Below are 21,545 nucleotides of genomic sequence, written 5' to 3'. Positions count from 1 at the left end.
GCTGCAGTAACACTGGTTAAAGAGCCAACATTAATTCAGCAGGTGATTTATTCAGCAGTGCTGCTAAAAGCACTCCCTCACACACAGAAATATCAAGAAAATTAAAATGCAAGCCTTTGCAAGGGTTCAATAAACAAATTTTCACTTTTTCTGCAGCACTTTTAAAAATGGCCGAGTGCCAATGTTTACTTCAGACTGCGCGTGCGCGAACGCTCCAACGCGCACGCGCAGGGTTGCCGGCACCAAAAAAACTCATTTAAATTGTACCCGCCCCCTCCTACTTACAAAATCGGCGCGAGTGGTAGGCTCCGCCCCCTGTGCGCCACGCCAAGCAGACATCGAGCTGCAAGGAGCTCGAGAATACCGCGTTTTTTTTCAGGCACTGTTTTTGGCGCGAAAACAGGCACCCAGCTCTGAGGGGCGCCTTTTTCGCCGCGTGTGGAAACTTGGGGCCATAGTAACTATACAAACGACCGTGGACTACTGGTGCTCAAACTGTAACTATAGGAGTGTGAGGTAAACATTCAAGATGCTATACTGTCTACTCCTTCTCCATGTTCTCGTGAAATGTTTCCTAATTGAGTTTCATTCTCAAACTGGCTCCTGTGTACAAGTGGTGGCAACCAAAGTGAACATAAGTATACATGAAATTGACCTCAGTTGAATTCTATTCCCTCGTTTAATTGGGGCTAACATGCAGTAGCTGTGTTATGGTACAGTGAAACCATTGTTAATCAGGCACGGTGTAGAATTACCAAAGCTGGTTGTGAGAGATAGGAGGCTCATTAATCCAGGTTAACAATTATTCAATTTTGTAATATGATAACCACAGCCTGATGCAGTCCTTTTAATACCCAATATATTTATACTAGTACAGTGTTTTCAAAGAATTTTTCACTCCCCATTTTCTGTTGCGTCTAGTGTTTTCAATGGGTTCTTTACTTCACAGTTCCTGTTATGTGCAGGACAGATATGTCTTTTCTGTGGCTTCTTGTTTTATTTTTAACTGTGTTCATTTATAATTACATTTTGGCAAGCAAAAAAATTGCTTCCAATCAGTAGAAGCTTTGATCCCTTTCACCCATGTTGTACAAAGATTAACTGAAGTACTTCCTAATAAGTTTGTAAAGTCAAAAACTCCAAATGACGAATAGAACATTAGCAAGATGGTAACAATTAGCAAAAAAATGAGAGTTCTTCACATACTTGCCAAGGTAATGCAGTTATGACAGATAAACACATGGTTGAGTAGAATCTTGAGCAGGCCTTCTACATTACATAACTTGGGGTCAGTAACAATACAGTTCTTAGGCTCAATTTTCCCCAATGCCGTTTTTTGGCCCCGACTACGCCAAAAAAATAACGAGCAAGTTTCCCCGTTCTAATTTTTGAAATTGGCACCACGCAGCCTGTCCTTTAGCTTCGGGGGATGGAGCCTAATGTCTGTGCTGAAAAACGATGCCCCCTCTTCTGCGCATGCACAAAAAAAGAAATGAAGTTTTTGGCATGACTGCTATGGGCGCACATGCCCCGTACATCTGTCGGTCGGCATTGGGCTATTTTTAAAGAGCCAGTTGTGTAGAGCACTTTAATTCTCATTGGAAAAATCGGAGCTGCAATACAATATGCAGTGCGGCTCAAGGACCAAGGATTTCTTACAGGATGAAGTGGAGGCACTAGTTACTGTAATTGAGACCAGATGACATGAGCTGGAAACCAGCCGAGGTCACATAAAAGTTTCACCAAAAGAAATGAAGAAACGCTGGAACCAACTTGCAGAAGATTACTGTGCAATGGTGATCACCCCGAGGTCTGGAGGCCAGTGCAAAAAGAAGTGGCAGGACCTTGGTCAAATAGTGTAAGTAATATTTTCATTTATTCGCTACAATTGCAATTGTAAATGTGACCATCTGTATGTCCCACCCAGCAGAAAGACACCCTCTCTAAGAAGTTATATTTTCATCTTTGCAGAGGAAGGTGGCATAGAACAAAAGAGAGAGAACTCAAACAGGAAGAGGCCTCGCAAATCTGCACCCACTGACACCCTTGGAATTCAGAGTCGCTGCTTTGATGGGTCCTGTCTGGAGAAAAGCAACCACCATTGCACAAGCTGGGCCCACACTCAAGGGAGAGGGTGAGTCCTGCAAATTCCACGGTCTGGCTTTCCTGAATGTTAAGTACTGCGTGGGCTAGCCATACTTCGGTACAAGGGGATGTTTCCGCCAGCTACACTTCGGTTGATGCATGTGCTATCATTCATCGTGGTCCTTCAAATCAGCCTGCTGTCTGCACTGTGTGAGCCTACTCATGCCACCCACCCTGCCTCCTCTGCTGCTAACCATTTGCCTGTTCCGTTATATTTTGCAGAACTTGAGGCCAATCCTGATGAGGCTGAAGCTGATGCAGAAGAAGATTCAGATGCGGACAAGCCTAAAGAGGAGAACATCTTTCAATCCCACCTTCCAGACCAAGAGCATGGGGATGAGGGGGAGAGGGAAGGGCAGGTGATGGATGAAGCCCACACTGTTGTACTCACTCTGGAGGAGGTGCAGGTGCCACCCATTGAGGTGCCAGGCCCTTTCCTGAGTGTCCTGTTGGGACATTTCATGGTTTCACACAGTCCGAGGCTGGGGATTCCAGTGGGGTGCAGCGAGCCACACTCAGGGTGAGGAGGGGGAAGGAGAGCTCGACAGCGCTCTCCTGAGGTGCAGAATAGAAGAGGTGTGGTTCAGATGATGGCAAGGAGTGTGGAGAGCATTGACTTTATACGATCACTCCTGGACACTATCAGTGGGGTGTCGGGACTGTCGGGAGAAGTAACAACACTCTCACGAGAAATGGGAACACTGGCTGGGAACATGAGGGAGGGAATGTCGCAGACAGGTGATACAATGTCGGTGCACATGAGGGAGGGAAGGACACAGGTAGCTGATACACTGTCGACGAACATGAGGGAGGGAATGTTGAAGGTAGTTGAGACACTGTCAGGGCACATGAGGGATGGAATGTCGAAGGTAGCTGCTGCAATAAGGGAATACGCCCAGACTCCACATCCAGTGACAGAATCAACTGTCACTCTCACTCCAATCCCCAGACCAGCATCTGAAGAGTTATGGGGAGCGGGCGGGTAAGTGGAGCTGAGTCCACGGCCAGATCAGCCATGATCTTTTTGAATGGTGGAGCAGGCTCGAGGGGCTAGATGGCCTACTCCTGTTCCTAATTCTTATGTTCTTATGTAAGAGGCCCAAGTCGGGCCCTCCACATTACCAGCTGCCCCCCCATCAAGTGTGTATTACCCGAGATGTTCGAAAGAATAAGCTTGGTACCAACCCGAGAAACACTGTGCCACTGCCCGTGGGCAGGGGTGGAGTCAACAAGACCAAGCGCAGTTGGTGGTCTTAGAATAAGGTGGAAGAGAAATGAGTACAATCTTTCTTTCCTGCTGTTATTATTATTATTACTGTTGTAACTGTTCCCAAATGAAAAGTTTTTTTGTAAGTTATGTAAATTTATAAGTTTAAAAGTTTGTAAGTGATCCTAACTGAAAACTTTAAAGTTTGTTACAAGAATATTTTTTATCAAAGTTAAGTTAAGTACGAACAAGTGTTGTTAAACTTTTGAATAAAATATATTTTAAATTATAACTAAATCATTTCCATTATTTGTTCCATTAACACAACACAACATTACGGAAAAGGTCCAAACAGTAAACATGGTCCATGTGGAATAGTTGCCGCTGAACCTTCAGGCAGCAAAGCATTCATAGATGAGCTGCTGGCGCAAGGCTCAAGCAATCGGTAAAGGGGCATGACGACCCGCCCTCTCCACCATCGTGCTCCGGGTTCAGGTAGTTGCATGGCTTTGTCGTCCTCCTCCTCATCATCTGCATCTTCCTCCTCGTCATCAGTCACTCTCACCTCAGGTGGGTCTTCTACTACCAGTTGCTGCTGCCTCATGATGGCTTAAGTTATGCAGCATGCAGCACACGACAGTGAACTGACCGACAATCTCAGGGGCGTATTGCAAGTAGCCTCCGGAATGGTCCAGGCATTGCAATCGCTGTTTCAAGATGCCAATGGTCCTCTCTATTATGCTGCACATCGCAATGCGCGACTTATTGTATTCCGGGTCAGCTTCCGTCCGGGTTACACGTAGGGGCGCCATGAGTCAGGTGGCGAGGTCGTACCCTTTGTCTCCCAGCAGCCAGCTCTGCCCTTCTGGCTGCGGCTGAAACATGGCAGATATAGCACTCTCGCGTAGGATGAATGCATCATGGGTGCTCCCAGAGTATCTCGCATCAACTGACATGATGCGATGCAAGTTGTCGTACACGAGCTGCACATTAACGGAATGGAAGCCTTTTCTGTTCCTAGACATCTCTGAATCATCCAAAGGTGCTCGCAAGGCGATGTAGGTACAATCAATGCAGCCCTGTACATTTGGGAAGCCAGCAATCCTGGGGAAGCCCACAGCCCTTTCACGCATTGCCCAGGCAGTCATGGGGAACTTTATCTATTTATTCCTTCGAGCACATAGTGCAGCAGTCACGTGCCGAATGCAGATATGTGTTGCATGTTGAGAAATGGCGCACACATCCCCAGTTGTGGCCAGGAATGATCCAGATGCATAGAATGAAAGTGCAGCTGTAACCTTCACTTCAACTGACAAAGCAGTCCTCCTGACGCTTCTAGGTTGCAGGTCTGCTTTTTACTAACTCACAGATCCCGGTTACAACTTCTTTGTGGAAACGCAGCCTTCTCACACAGTCTGCATGACGCAGATGCAGGTATGAACGCCTGTCTCAATATACCCCATGAGGGTAAGGCCTCCTGCCCATCATCCTACAGGCTCTGAGGTTCCTCATGCGATGACGTCGAATCAATCATCTCCTCCGCAGCACCATCATGCAGAAGGCTTGCATGAGGTATGGCATTGTCAGTATTAACCCCCATGATTAAATGGACAAGCTTTTTTGCTCTCTCGCTCTCCAAGATCAACACCTTAGTGTGGACCACACCCTGGTCTGCACATGCGCAATAAGCTTGCTTAGAATGGGAAGCTAGGCATTCAAATGAGGACATTTGGGGCAACAAAGTCTAATAGAATTCTTTAATTTTAAATTTTTTTCAAAGTACCAGTCCACCATCGACTGAAAGTCTTCCCACCGGGCTCGAAGGTCGGCCGGCAGAATGGCTCCCTCGCACGGGCACAGGGGCTCGGCAAACAACCCCTGCCCCTCCCCCCCCGCGGGCTTTTGAAGCTGCTGCATAGTGTAAGGGTTCTCATCCCTTCGGTTCGGCTTCCATCCCACCCCGGGCTTCTTTTGAAGCCAAGCCCCTGTGTCTGGGCAAGGGACCGATTCTGCCAGCCGACACTCTGACCCTTGAGCCCGGTTTGGAGACGTTCGGTGAAGGCGTGGCAATTTGGAAAAAAAATCCAAAATTAAAGAATTGCATTAGACTTCCGTTTTAACTTTGAAAAAATGAAACTTCACGATGTTCTTGACTCCCTCCAATACTCGCCTAAAAACAATAGCGTCTTTCTACGCCGATTTTTTTAATGTGCGCTGGTTTTTCTTAAGTGCCCAGAAGGACTTTTGGCAATGGTCACATACGCCGTCCTCGGAAAAATGTAAGTTGGCCAAACTTGCATAAATGTGAAAAACGGGCGCAGACATCAGGTTACGCCCCCTATGACGCAAAAAAAAGAACCTAAAAAGATTGTAACTAACTGAGTTACGCTGGCACACAATATTTGGGGAAATTTGGATATTTTAAGTGAGGCTAAAAAAAGCGGCGCGTGCCAAAAAAGCGGTGCAGATACCTGGAGAAAATTGAGCCCTATAGTAGGACAATTCTTTTTCAACCAGCTCCTGTGTTGGCCTTGGAGGGGATGCAAAGCATTCAGCGGAATAATACCAGGGAGTAAAGGTTTAAAATATGAGGACAGGCTGTATTAACTTGTATTCCGTTGAGTTTAGAAGGATGAGTGATGACCTGCTTGAGCTATCTAAAATGATAAAGGGATTCGATGGGGTGGATACAGAGAAACAACTTAATCTGGTGGGGGAATCCAGAACAAGAGGGCATAATTTTAAAATTAGAGTTCGATCATTTGGGGGTGAAATCAAAAAGCATTTTTTAACATAAAGGATAATGGAAATCTGGAACTCTCTCCACCGCAAGGCTATGCATGTTAGGTCCATTAAATTTGCAAGACTGAGGTCGATAGATTTTTAATGGGTAAGAATATCAAAGGATATAGAGCAAAGTTGGGTAAATGAAGTTGAGTTACAGATCAGCCATGATCTAACTGAATGGCTCGAGGGGCCACAAATAATTTTCACTGCTGCAAATAGGTTTCTAAATTGACTTAAGGATGTTTCTTTCGGCAACACTGAAATCCCATGTGCTATTATTGTCTTTCGATTTGTGTAGACAGTGCTGAGGGTCGCTGTTTGATCCCAATTGCTTTATAAAAATTATTGACATAAAAAGGCTGTAATGAATGATCCAGAAGACCTCAATCACTGGAGGCTGCATGTTTCGCAGTAGAATCTGCTGGATCTTGTAGGCACAGTTGCGTGCATGAAACACACCATTAAAATTTAGAAAAGGTTCTAAAATTAAAATCTGTCTTAATCCTTTCCCACAAGTTAATCATAAAACATTTTACGATTATTGTGCCTACTAATAAAAAAAATACAACATTCTCAATTACTAGCCGAGCCCAGTAAAGTTACTGTTTGGATACTGAAAGCAAGTCTTGGATATGGAGGGGCCGAAATTTCCCCCCCCAATTAAATGTAGTTCTTTAAGATTTTTCTCCACCCCAATCCACGGGGTGTTGGATCTTGTATATTCAGGTCTTGTATTTTTTTTTCCTGGTCAGGGTGGATGTTGGGTTGGCTACGGGGCGGATGTGCCAGTGGGTCGGGCCGGCCGACGCAAGGAGTTATCAGCACCGCGCTGATGACGTCAACGCATCGTGGATGATGTCAGTGCGACGTGGTCATGCCACAATGTCCCTCCCCTTCAGTTAAAGGTGAGGGCCACTGCGAGCTCTGCAATAAGTTTAGTTAGGCCCACTGGGCCAGCAGGGAGGGTTTCAGCCGGGCCAGTGGCCCAGTACCCAAGATTGGGGTGCTGGGCTGCCACGAACCTGTGGCCACCGTTGTCGGGCCGACCTCGGAGTCGGCCGACAATTAAAATAAAATGGAGGCGCCGGCAGCGCGCCCTCCCCTTAAGGGCGGCGCACCGCCCAGGCGCACACAGCTTCCCACAGGGGAAGGCTGTCAGTGGCACCTACCTATAGCGGTGCGGCTCCCATGGGGCAATTTCCCGCTGGAGTCGGAAAGGGGGTCGCCACCGCTGATCGATGTGCGGTCGGTGTGTGCCCGATGGGTGGCAGCGTGGAAACCCGTTCCCACCGCTCGGCGTGGGGGCAATTTAGGAAGGGTCGACCCATCCGGCTGCCCTCAGTTGGTAATGCCTATCCACTCCATTACCGCTTCTGAGAGGTGTAATGGAGCTTAAGGAGGGGGGCAATTTCGGCCACAGAGAGTTGAAAGATTTTGTGAAAAAAGAATAACTTGTTTTACCTAAATATTGAAACAATCTTGGAAGCACTGATCCATGTGCTACTCTTTATCTTCACCGCTAGTGCTTTATTTATATTAGGAGGCTGTAGTATAAAAGACAATGTTTTAGAACCTGAATAGGTCTGCAGTGGATCTCAACAATGCTTCATTTCACTGGGTTCCCAGCAAGAAGCAAATCATTTTGTGGCTCACTCCCTGCAGAGGTTAAGTCAATGTTGACAATAGATCCCTGGACACCTGACGAGTTTTAAATTGTTAAACTGGTGCAAGGCCATTCCTCACTTATTTTCCGATATTAATTTTTGCCTGGACTTAGTGCTTTTGATTATGACCTGCCAGGAACTAACCGTGTTAAAGCTGAGACGGCAGGGAAAATAGATTGCAGAATGAAACAACAGTTTAATCTTTTCACACAGCTCCATAAAGAGTGAAAGGCCATCGCCTGCAGTTCTCTTCAATTCTGGCTTAAAGCAAGATTGTCTGCTAAATATTTGTTACGCAACACTCACTTATTATTAAATCTAAGTAACAGCTTCTGACTTTACAAAACCACTGTTCTTTATTATGCTTAAAAAAACAATTTGCAGGAACCCAAATAGTCTTTACCTCAGTAGGGAAAAGATTTCCAGCAGGAAAATAAGTGCATATGAACAGATTTATCTAAAATAAGATCCTGTGGTTAGTGTTCCTGTTTATTTGGACTGTCATTAGTATTTCCAGTCTGTCCTTCCATATTACAGAAAGATTAATGATATAAATTCCTGGCCACAGGGAGCTTTAATTAAATATTTTATGGCTTTTCTTATTAAATGCATGACTTAAAAAAATAATGAACGATATGCTTTCACTATTTGGTTTAATAAATTGGATGATATTTTCAGTTGTCACATGAATGTGAAAGTATAATGAATCCAAGGCTCCAATATTAATAGGGAAGTGAGGAGGGTGCGGAGGTGTGTGCTAATATGTGGAAAGCCCTGGCAAGGTTGGGAATGTGCGGGTCCTGCCCATCTTAATTGCTCGGCCTCCAATTAAATAGCATTCTGCACCCTCCCAGATTGACAACCTGGCTGGCGGGCAAGAGCGCAAACTAATGGCAGGAGACCGCAACCGAGGACGCACGCTGAAGGTCCCCGGCAGTTAGTATGGGGGAAATCTCGGGGTCACGATCGGGGAGGGGTTGGAGGTCTTACTGTTTCAGGGGCTGCGGGGGGGAGAGTGGGAGTAGCCTGCTGCAGGGGAGGCGCGGAGGAACACTCCTGTCCATCCTGGCCCACAAGAAAACCTGAAAAATAAACTTTGTTTACCTTCTGGGCCTCCTCAAGGCCCAGGATTTGCCTGATGGGGGAGCCGACACTGACTGTTTCCCCCCCCCCTTCCCCCTGCCTCCTCTCAGGTGATATCATCAGAACAGATCTGCATATTTAAAACAGGAGTCCGCTTCCTTTCTATGGGTGTCCTGCTCGTCAGCTCAAAAGAGCAGGTTAGTGTGGAAACACAGTGGTATGGAAGCGGAATTGGCGGAGGTAAGTGACTCTCGCTTTTTTAACTGCCCCCCCCTCCCACCCTGCCCGGTTTCTGCCAGGTGGGGGCAGTTAAATCAGGGCCCATCTTCATAGTTTGTTACCCTTAGTGAGTGAAATCGGACTGTATTACAGCTTACACACACTGAATGTGTGTTTATGCATAGTAATTTGCTGTGCTAGCATTTATGGGTTTTCCCACACTTCCAAGATTCAGTGGACTGTATTACATCACTTCTAAAACTCAATATTAATAATTTTTTGGCTTGTTAAATACCAGTTAATGGTGAATGTGCAGTTATAATCGTGCTTGCCTTTGAACCTGTTGATAGCATTTCCTATATAAGTGGTGTTAAGGCATTGGTGAAGATCGGTCAAAATTCTGTCTGCAGCATTGGAGAAAACATTGGAAACTGTTTCAGTCCACACAGCAGCATCGATACATCACTTTGTGAGACATATTGGAAGAAGGTGATGAAAAGGAAGGGGAGCAGCAGAAGAGGGCCAGGAAAGTCCAAGGCAAATGGAGGAGGTCCACTAGAATCCACTGCTACCTCGGGCGAGAGAGCTACTGCAACCTCAGCAAGGAAGATATAGATGAATTGTCGCCTGGAACCAGACTTACATGTAGGGAACTACATTGATACTGTAGCAGATAGAAGAGATGATTACACTCTTTTTAACAGTTTCCCTCCAGTCAGGAGATTTAGAAAGGATCAGTCAGTTAGTAGTTTACACCTGTGTCCCTCAAGTGATAGATGCCTTGTTTCTCGGAACTGGAGAAGTTCTTGTCAACAAATGGGATTCATGGTGATTACAAATGCACCGAGGAATACTGTGGAAATGTGGACTAGATTGACTGAATGTATTCTTCTGCCTAAAACTGTCACTAGGCCTCAATTTTGATAGGGGAGGGGCAGGATGGGAAGGGTGCACGGGAGTCTGGTTGCGGGCCATGAACCCAGCAAGGTCAGGGACATGGATCTCAACAGCAGGGCCTCATTTGAATAAATATTTGCAGAATCCCACCCGAAAACAGGCCAGATTGTCTAAATGGCCAGCGGGTGGGAGTGAGAATCTGGTGGCAGGAGGCCACAGCTGGGACCCGTGGGAGTCTACTTGCTCAGGTGGATGTAAAAGATGCCACAGAACAGTCACCTCTTGCTTCACCACAGTGAAACATTGGTCAGTAGTGTAGGAAACCCAGTTTTCAGTATGATCTGTAAGAAATCACGTGATAGGTGCACTTGTTTGTGCTTTTAAATATCCTGCATTTTACAGCTGACCATCGTGCTGCAGAATACTTGAGCTTTACTCATTTGTGGAAACAGATTTTCATTCTTGGTACTTAATATAAATGCTGCTGTATATTATTTCAAATATCCCATTCGCATTATGAAATTGTCTAGCATTACTTCCAAATCTCTACTAGGTTTCGAATTCTTTTCATATTAAAAGATGGAAATCATTTCAGAAGCATGACCTTCGCAATAAATTACTTTGTGATACTGCATGTTGCTCATCCTTTTGATACACTACAATCCAGACTAGGCAGAAAACATTATTACCATGCTTTTGAATTTTTTTGTGAGGAGATTGTCAAAACATTCATCTGGTTTCTTGCATATCCCTGATTTTATTTGCTCCACCATTGGTGACCATGCCTTCAGCTGCCAAGGCCCTAGCTCTAGAATTCCCTCCCTAAACCTCTCTACCTCTCTACCTCTCTTTCCTCCTTTAAGACATTCCTTAAAACCTACCTCTTTGACCAAGCTTTTAGTTATCTTCCCTAATAGCTCCTTACGTGACTCGGTGTCACATTGTGTTTGATAATGCTCCTGTGAAGAACCCTGGGGAGGTTTACTATGTTAAAGGTGCCATATAAATATAAGTTGTTGTTGTTGTTGTTCCAGTTCAATTTATTAATACAAACTTTTATTACAAGTTACTCTAGTAGATGGACCTTAGTAGAGGGTGAAAACAATGATTGCTGTCAATATATATATATAGAATAAGATTTAAGGTCACTCTACTCAAGAAACCTCAGCTCACTAACTGACTGTTGTATCTAAAAGCATTCTTCATATTTTTCAGTCTTTTAGCATTTCAACTTGTTATTGAGCTTCAAAAACCTGTACTACGTATGAAAAACTGTACTACATATGAAAACCCGCTAGGTTCTGCACTAAAACAGCTGCATGTCGCTATGCCGATGGAACTTTTGGGTATTAGATTGTAGTAATTAAAAGGGTGTAGGCATGCTGCAGAAATACACCATTGAGCACTGTTAGCTTGAACTTTCTTGGCAAAGAAGGTAATTGGTTAGAAAGGACTTGATTGGTTCTGTGTTGTCCTAGTAATTAAATGCACTGCATGGTGTGATGCCCATATAGATTTGAAAGGTCACTGGTTTGATCCCTGGACTGTGCTGAGTTTGCCGATCTTCTCTGAGATGGCAGTGGGGACATTTCAATCAGTCTCAACATCTTTGGCCAAGGAAGGAAAAATCAACCAGGCTTCCCACTTTTGATGCTGTTCAATGACTTTGCTAACAGTAACCTGTGTGTGTTCACTGGAGAAGGATAATATCAAACTTAGTTGTGATTACCCCATAATTGATTAGCCTGTCTCAGTTTATAGCTGACAAAAGCCTGCTTAGATGGTGTACTAAGCAGCGTACTTGTGAGGAACATCTGCAGCCAGTCGGGGCCTTAAAAGGAGCGGCGAGCGGCCCTGGGACCAGCGTGGCGGCGTACCACTCCAGGGAGCAGCGCGAGCTGGTTCATATGGGCGACGGCAGTGAAGGGGGCGACTGGATTGGATGTCACCATAACCCAGGTCTCTGATTGGAGTGTGGGTAGGTACAGCAGAAGCGGCGAGGTCGGGGCGAAGAGCGGCGCGAGATTGCAGAGCGACGAGATCAAGGCTTAGGAAAGGCGTGAGATCAGGGCCCAGAAGAAACGAGAGCCCAGGGGCAGCACAGGCCAGCCCACACTGCGATATGTGCACGCCCTAGGTCCGTGCAGCAGAGCTGGTCTCCAGTCGTCCAGGTTAATCCTTGCCACTGGACCAAGACTTAGCTCTGTCAAGCCCGTGATGTGGCTGGTGTGTAACGGCCACCACACATTAAAAAAATCCATGCACAGGCATCTTCCACCCTACAGTATGCAGTTCGGAACCTGGAATATTAGGTCCTTCATTGAAACTCCTGTGAACCCATCAAACTCATTGAACTTATCCCTCTTTGGTGTGGAAGCAAGTCATCCTCGAATCGAGGGACCGCCTAAGAAGAGGAAGAAGATACATTAAAGCAAAATTCTAAAGGGACAAAGTGTGTTAAAAAGACAAGCCTGAAGGCTCTGTGCCTCAATGTGAGGAGTATTCATAATAAGATGGATGAATTAACTGCGCAGGCAGCTATTAACGAATATGATATAATTGGGATTATGGAGACATGGCTCCAGGGTGACCAAGGCTGGGAACTCAACATCCAGGGGTATCAGCATTCAGGAAGGATAGACAGAAAGGAAAAGGAGATGGGGTAGCGTTGCTGGTTAAAGAGGAAATTAATGCAATAGTAAGGAAGGACATTAGCTTGGATGAGGTGGAATCTGCATGGGTAGAGCTGCGGAATACCAAAGGGCAGAAAACGATACTGAGAGTTGTGTACAGACCACCAAATAGTAGTAGTGAGGTTGGGGACAGCATCAAACAAGAAATTATGGATGCGTACAATAAATGTACAGCAGTTATCATGGGTGACTTTAATCTACATATAGATTGGGCTAACCAAACTGGTAGCAATACAGTGGAGAAGGATTTCCTGGAGTGTATTAGGGATGGTTTTCTAGACCAATATGTCGAGGAACCAACTAGAGGGCTCGCCATCCTAGACTGAGTGATGTGCAATGAGAAAGGATTAATTAGCCCCTTGGGGAAGAGTGACCATAATATGGTAGAGTTCTTTATTAAGATGGAGAGTGACACAGTTAATTCAGAGACTAGGGTCCTGAACTTAAGGAAAGGTAACTTCGATGGTATGAGGCGTGAATTGGCTAGAATAGACTGGCGAATGATACTTAAAGGGTTGACGGTGGATAGGCAATGGCAGACATTTAAATATCACATGGATGAACTTCAACAATTGTACATCCCTGTCTGGAGTAAAAATAAAACGGGGAAGGTGGCTCAACAAGGGAAATTAGGGTTAGTGTTAAATCCAAGGAAGAGGCATATAAATTGGCCAGAAAAAGCGGCAAACCTGAGGACTGGGAGAAATTTAGAATCCAGCAGAGGAGGACAAAGTGTTTAATTAGGAAGGGGAAAATAGAATATGACAGAAAACTTGCTGGGAACATAAAAACTGACTGCAAAAGCGTCTATAGATATGTGAAGAGAAAGAGATTAGTGAAGACAAACGTAGGTCCCTTGCAGTCAGAATCAGGTGAATTTATAATGGGGAACAGAGAAATGGCAGACCAATTGAACAAATATTTTGGTTCTGTCTTCACGAAGGAAGACACAAATAACCATCCAGAAATACTAGGGGACAGAGGATCCAGCAAGAAGGAAGAACTGAAGGAAATCCTTATTAGGCGGGAAATTGTGTTAGGGAAATTGATGGGATTGAAGGCCGATAAATCCCCAGGGCCTGATAGTCTGCATCAAAGAGTACTTAAGGAAGTGGCCCTAGAAATACTGAATGCATTGGAGATCATTTTCCAACAGTCTATCGACTATCGACTCTGGATCAGTTCCTATGGACTGGAACACCACTAATGTAACACCACTTTTTAAAAAATGAGGGAGAGAGAAAACGGGTAATTATAGACCGGTTAGCCTGACATCGGTAGTAGGGAAAATGTTGGAATCAATTATTAAAGATGAACTAGCAGCGCATTTGGAAAAGCAGTGACAGGATCGGTCCAAGTCAGCACGGATTTATGAAAGGGAAATCATGTTTGACAAATCTTCCAGAATTTTTTGAGGATGTAACCAGCAGAGTCGACAACGGAGAACCAGTGGATGTGGTGTATTTGGACTTTCAAAAAGCTTTTGACAACGTCCCACACAAGAGGTTGTTGTGCAAAATTAAAGCACATGGTGTAGGGGGTAATGTATTGACGTGGATCGAGAACTGGTTGGCAGACAGGAAGCAGAGAGTCGGGATAAACGGGTCCTTTTCAGAATGGCAGGCAGTGTCTAGTGGGGTGCTGCAGGGCTCAGTGCTGGGAACTCAGCTATTTACAATATACATCAATGATTTAGAAGGAATTGAATAATATCTCCAAGTTTGCAGATGACATTAAACTGGGTAGCGGTGTGAGCTGTGAGGAGGATGCAAAGAGGCTGCAGGGTGACTTGGACAGGTTAGGTGAGTGGGCAAATGCATGGCAGATGCAGTATAATGTGGATAAATGTGAGGTTATCCACTTTGGTGGCAAAAATGTGAAGGCAGAATATTATCTGAATGGGGCAGATTAGGAAAAGGGGAGGTGCAACGAGATCTGGATGTCATGGTACATCAGTCATTGAAAGTTGGCATGCAGGTACAGCAGACGGTGAAGAAGGCAATTGGCATGTTGGCCTTCATAGCTAGGGGATTTGAGTATCGGAGCAGGGAGGTCTTACTGCAGTTATACAGGGCCTTGGTGAGGCCTCACCTGGAATATTGTGTTCAGTTTTGATCTCCTAATCTGAGGAAGGATGTTCTTGCTATTGAGGGAGTGCAGCGAAGGTTCACCAGACTGACTCCTGGGATGGCAGGACTGACATATGAGGAGAGACTGGATCAACTGGGCCTGTATTCACTGGAGTTTAGAAGAATGAGAGGGGACCTCATAGAAACATATAAAATTCTGACGGGGTTGGACAGGTTAGATGCAGGAAGAATGTTCCCGATGTTGGGGAAGTCCAGAACCAGGGGTCACAGTCTAAGGATAAGGGATAAGCCATATAGGACCGAGATGAGGAGAAACGTCTTCACTCAGAGAGTTGTGAACCTGTGGAATTCTCTCGCGCAGAGAGTTGTTGATGCCAGTTCATTAGATATATTCAAGAGGGAGTTAGATATGGCCCTTATGGCTAACGGGATCAAGGGGTATAGAGAGAAAGCAGGAAAGTGGTACTGAGGTGAATGATCAGCCATGATCTTATTTGAATGGTGGTGCAGGCTCGACGGGCCGAATGGCCTACTCCTGCACCTATTTTCTATGTTTCTATGTTACTGGAAACATCTACTGCCCATGGCATGCATCCTATTGTGAGTTGGAACCTTTAAGGAGAAAGGATAAGGGGAGAAAAATGAGGGTTTAACCACTTGAACACTGTTTGAAATGTTGCCATGAGTATAAATATGGCGCAGTTGACTAAATTTTCCAATCAGAGAGAAATGGCAGTTTTTAGAGTTCTGTAAACAATACCATTCATTTAATGTTAAATAAAGAGCTTCTGAACAACTGACATTGATTACAGAAAAATGTGATGGACTGAAAACAGAGACATTAAAGAAACACAAAATGAATCTTCCATCTAAATATTATACTTTTTCAGTTCATTGCATTGGAAAGCTTTAGATGTTCTGGAAAATGTTAACTTTTTCTGTGGACGAAGGAAAAATAAACCTAGTCTCACAAAGTAGCTCATATTTCTTAAATATTAAAATAACATTGCCAGAACAATCAACAACTACTAACCTTTCTGTACTTGTTAATGATGTGTAACTGTTATTGTAGAGACACAAGAGGCTCAACTTAAGTGTCAGATATAAATACGTGTATTTAGTGTCAGAGAACTTGCTGAAGAGTATTGGAAATAGATTTGTGATTCACGTAGTATCATTAACCTTTTTTCTACAATAATCTATTAACCTATTTATAAAGGTAAAATGATACAATATGTTCATAGACAGCACAGTTAAAAGAATTGAAATATATTAAGTAATTTTCATTTGCATGTGGTCATTTATCCAAAAGAATCTTTTTTCTACCTACCTTTTATACTCACTGGAAAGGAAGATGTGAAAATAGAGCCTAGTTTAACGTTGCACCAACTGACAAAAAAAATCACTTCTGAGCAATATGTGGTATAGATTAGCAGTAAAGTTGGATTCGATTTACACATTAGTCTGGCAAAAAAATTATACTACTAGCTGTGAATGATTACCTCCTTCTCCACTGAGTAAAATTTATTCACCACAGTCTTAATCCTATTTCTCTTGAGATACACTGCAAGTTTAGGGTTGGTGTGCAACAGAAATACAATCTATGTTGGAGCTAAAAATTACAAATGTATAATTATATAATTGAAGAATTTTTCTTGCTGCTTACTAAATATGTGCATAATATAACAGAGTGGAAGATTGACACTATGAGGGCTTGTGAGGGCTCTGTATCTGCTATAGGTGTACAGCTTTAAGAAATTGTATAAAATGTCAGAATGACCAAGACAACAAGGCGGAATAGCCGTAAGAAATCTTTAAAGCCAATTAAGTTCAATCAGGAGCCACTCCCACTGAGTCTCAATGCGAGGAGCATTCGTAATAAGATGGACGAATTAACTGCGCAGATAGCTGTTAATGGATATGATGTAATTAGGGTTACGGAGACATGTCTCCAGGGTAACCAAGGCTGGGAACTCAACATCCAGGGGTATTCAATATTCAGGAAGGACAGACAGGATGGAAAAGGAGGTGGAGTAGCGTTAATGGTTAAAGAGGAAGTTAACGCAATAGAAAGGAAGGACATTAGCTTGGATGATGTGGAATCTATATGGGTAGAGCTGCCAAAACACTAAAAGGCAGAAAACGTTAGTGGGAGTTGTGTACAGACCACCAAACAGTAGTAGGGAGGTTGGGGATGGCATCAAACAGGAAATTAGGGACACGTGCAATAAAGGTACAGCAGTTATCATGGGTGACTTTAACCTATATATTGATTGGGCTAACCAAACTGGTAGCAGTACTGTGGAGGAAGATTTCCTGGAGTGTATAAGGAATGGTTTTCTAGACCAATTTGTCGAGGAACCAACTAGAGGGCAGGCCATCCTAGACTGGGCCTTGTGTAACGAGAGAGGATTCATTAGCAATCTGGTCGTGCGTGGCCCCCTTGGGGAAGAGTGATCATAATATGGTAGAATTCTTCATTGAGATGGAGAGTGACACAGTTAATTCAGAGACTAGGGTCCTGAACTTAAAAAAGAAATGAAACTTCGATGATATGAGATGTGATTTGGCTAGGATAGACTGACGAATGATACTTTAAAGGGTTGACGGTGGATAGGCAATCATTTAAAGATCACATGGATGAATTACAACTATTGTACATCCCTGTCTGTAAAACAGGAAAGGTGGCTCAACTGTGGCTAACAAGGGAAATTAGGGATAGTATTAAATCCAAGGAAGAGGCATATAAAGTGGCCAGAAACAGCAGCAAACCTGAGGACTGGGAATAATTTAGAATTCAGCAGAGGAGGACTAAGGGTTTAATTAGGAGGGGGAAAATAGAGTATGAGAGTAAGCTTGCAGGGAACATAAAAGCTGACTGCAAAAGCTTCTATAGATATGTGAAGAGAAAAAGATTAGTGACGACTAATGTAGGTCCCTTTTAGTCAGAATCAGGTGAATGTATAATGGGGAACAAGGAAATGGCAGACCAATTGAACAAATGCTTTGGTTCTGTCTTCACTAAGGAAGACACGAATAACTTCCTGAGAATACTAGGGGACCGAGGGAAATCCTTATTAGTCAGGAAATGGTGTTAGGGAAACTGATGGGACTGAAGGCCGATAAATCCCCAGGGCCTGATAGTCTACATCCCAGAGTACTTAAGGAAGTGGCCCTAGAAATAATAGATGCATTGGTGGTCAATTTCCAAAATTCCATGGACTCTGGATCAGTACCTATGGATTGGAAGGTAGCTAATATAACCCCACTTTTTAAAAAAAAAAAGGAGGGAGAGAGCGAACAGGGAACTATAGACCGGTTAGCCTGGTGGTGGGGAAAATGCTGGAATCAATTATTAAAGATGTAATAGCAGCGCATTTGGAAAGCAGTGACAGGATCGGTCCAAGTCAGCATGGATTTATGAAAGGGAAATCATGCTTGACAAATCTTGTGGAGTTTTTTGAGGATGTAACTAGTAGAGTGGATAAGGGAGAACCAGTAAATATGGTGTATTTGGACTTTTAAAAGCCTTTTGAAAAGGCCCCACACAAGAGATTATTGTACAAAATTAAGGCACATGGTACTGGAGGTAATGTATTGACATGGCAGACAGGAAGCAAAGAGTGGGAATAAACGGGTCCTTTTCAGAATGGCAGACAGTGATTAGTGGGGTGCCCCAAGGTTCAGAGCTGGGAGCCCAGCTATTTGTTAATATACATTAATGATTTAGACGAAGGAATTGAATGTAATATCTCCAAGTTTGCAGGTGACACTAAGCTGGGTGGCAGTATGAGCTGTGAGGAGGATGCTAAGAGGCTGCAGGGTGACTTGGACAGGTTAGGTGAATGGGCAAATGCATGGCAGATGCAGTATAATGTGGATAAATGTGAGGTTATCCACTTTGGTGGCAAAAACAGGAAGGCAGATTATTATCTGAATGGTGACAGATTAGTAAAAGGGGAGGTGCAACGAGACCTGGGTGTCATGGTACATCAGTCACTGAAGGTTAGCATACAGGTACAGCAGACAGTAAAGAAAGCAAATGGCATGCTGGCCTTCATAGCTAGAGGATTTGAGTATAGGAGCAGGGAGGTCTTACTGCAGTTGTACAGGGCCTTGGTGAGACCACACCTTGAATATTGTATACAGTTTTGGTCTCCTAATCTGAGGAAGGACATTCTTGCTATTGGAGGAGTGCAGCGAAGGTTCACCAGACTAATTCCCGGGATGGCAGGACTGACATATGAAGAAAGACTGGATCGGCTAGGCTTATACTCACTGGAATTTAGAAGAATGAGTGGGGATCTCATAGAAACAAATAAAATTATGACGGGACTGGACAGGTTAGATGCAGGAAGAATGTTCCCGATGTTGGGGAAGTCCAGAACCAGGGTCACAGTCTAAGGATGAGGGGTAAGCCATATAGGACAGAGATGAGGAGAAACTTTTTCACCCAGAGAGTGGTGAACCTGTGGAATTCTCTACCACAGAAAATTGTTGAGTCCAGTTCGTTGGATATATTTAAGAGGGAGTTAGATGTGACCCTTACGGCTAAAGGGATCAGGGGGTATGGAGAGAAGGCAGGGGTGGGGTACTGAAGTTGCATGATCAGCCATGATCATATTGAATGGCAGTGCAGGCTCGAAGGGCTGAATGGCCTGCTCCTGCACCTATTTTCTATGTTTCTATAAAAGGCAGGGAAATAGTTCAGTTGGGGGAGATTAGAGTAGAAGGAGCCAAGATTGAGAGTGTGTATGCTGGAAAGTAGTCTCTGTTTTGTTCATCTCTGCACTTAAAGACACAATTGCCGTGGATAAATAAACCTCACTTGTTTTGGACATTAAGCTCTAGTCTAGCTGACCACTGGCTCTTCGGCCTGCTTCAGCATGCTATAATAAGAATGGGTCAAGAAAGAGATTTTGCTATGGTCATCAATTGAGTTAACACATAAATGTATCACAGCAGTTGACAGATTCTACCTCACTCTAAAAGCACTTGTGGTTTATTGGTTGTTGCAAACTATTTTGGGCAAATACACCAACTTTTCAACTAATTTGCTGCCTACCTATCCAACAATTGATTTTCTTTAAATGTAGTTTATTTTTTCTTTGCTTCCATCCTCTGGGTCTTCATGATTAAGACGTTCGACCGAACATCATTCTTCAGGTGGTGTCGGAGAGCAGCCCTTAACTATGTTTCCCTCATGCATTACTTTCCCTTTTTATGGAAGAGTGACTCACAACAATAGCATTGTTGAATGCATGTATCGAACTGCAATCTTAGCTGTGCAATCTGCCAAAATGGCAATAACTAAATTTATCTATAGTCTCTGTTACTGTCCTAATCGCGAATGTAAATTTGGATCAATTCTGCCTCTGTAGCAGAAGGTTGTGGGTTCAAACTCCGCACCGGGACTTGAGCATATACTGTAGGCTGACATTCCACCCCAGAACTGATCTAATGCTGCATTGCTGGAGGTGTGATCCTTTCATTCAGATGCTAAACTGAGGTCCTGTTCAGGCAAACTTTAAAAGCTGTAGGATTGGTATTCTAAAAGGATGAGATCTAATGGACTAAAGGGTCCGTCTTCATCCAAATCTATAAATTTTCTACAACGTTTCAACATTTTATCAAGCAAGACTGAATCTGTCAATTCTAACATTCCCTCTGCTGAAATCACCATTCTTGGCAACTCCGCTTTTCATTGTCAGCAGTGGCTCTGTTTCACCTCTTCTGATGTTCAAGTTGGCATTATTACTGAGACCTCTGTCCTTCTCTCGGTGAGTATGGTGGTACTTATTATAGATGTGTTCCCACCTCCCTATTCTTCAAACTTGGGCATGCACATGAGTGGAATCACTTTGATTTTTTATTATTATTACTGATACTTTTTGCTGATTTGCATGTCTGGTGGGTAAAAGTAACTAAAGTTGAGGAGCTTTCAGTATGGTTCTCATTGACCCTGTAAAAGCCTCTGCATACAGTGTTTTCATGTAAGGAAGGAGTCTGAAGGCATCCACAGTTCAAATGAGCCACGAGCAAAGATTTGTTTTCTTAAGCTAGCTGATGCTGCAATAAGTCAAGTGGTGCTGATGTTCTCATGCATTAAAGCCAAAAATTCAGATTTTATTTTGAGCAGCTTTCCTGTTACATAACATATCAGCATTTTTTTTGTCCTTCGTTCAAATTAAAAGCATGTGGGTATCTGATGTAATGTATAGGCAACGTATCAATTGCCAGATACGAGACTCCCTAAGCAAATGCTTTATGCGGAGCTCCTTCATGGTAAACGAACCAAAGGAGGATAGCAGAAACTTTATAAGGACTCTCTGGTAAAGTGCGGCATCACCACTGACACCTGGGAGACCCTGGCCGAAGACCGCCCGAGGTGGAGAAAGTGCATCCGGGAGGGCGTTGAGCTCTTCGAGTCTCAACGCAAAGAGCGTGAAGAGGTCAAGTGCAGACAGCGGAAGGAGTGTGCGGCAAACCAGCCCCACCGACCCCTTCCCTCGACGAATGTCTGTCCCATGTAACAGGGTCTGTGTCTCTCGTATCGGATGTTCAGCCATCAAAGAACTCACTTTGGGAGTGGAAGCAAGTCTTCCTCGATTCCGAGGGACTGCCTATGATGATGATAGGTAACATTTGCAAATTAGTGTGTTGTATCTTCCATGGCTCTATCTCTCTAAATATCTGGAGGCTGATCTTCTTTCCCTCCTCTCCACCACAGTGCAAGTCAGGTAGAGCATCCCCAAAGGAC

General features: G+C 44.0%; 1 protein-coding gene across 4 annotated transcripts in view; it reads left to right on the top strand.

Moving 5' to 3' along the window:
- The window catches only part of snx19b (sorting nexin 19b), a 227,313-nt gene that overhangs the window by 125,317 nt on the left and 80,451 nt on the right, over positions 1–21,545 (top strand). Inside the window, exon 9 of one of the 4 annotated variants that reach the window (XM_070894417.1) lies at positions 8,997–9,042. The exons of the other annotated variants lie outside the window; for them this stretch is intronic. Coding sequence (XP_070750518.1) covers positions 8,997–9,000 — 4 coding nt within the window. The 3' untranslated portion in view covers positions 9,001–9,042. Of the gene's footprint in view, positions 1–8,996; positions 9,043–21,545 lie in introns of those variants that run through there. 4 annotated transcript variants of the gene reach the window in all.

The sequence above is a fragment of the Pristiophorus japonicus genome, chromosome 11 (genome assembly GCF_044704955.1).
Source record: "Pristiophorus japonicus isolate sPriJap1 chromosome 11, sPriJap1.hap1, whole genome shotgun sequence".
In the NCBI taxonomy this organism is placed as follows: domain Eukaryota; kingdom Metazoa; phylum Chordata; class Chondrichthyes; family Pristiophoridae; genus Pristiophorus; species Pristiophorus japonicus.
The sequence above is the reverse complement of the archived record's forward strand: the minus strand, read 5'-3'. Positions and strand labels throughout refer to the sequence as shown.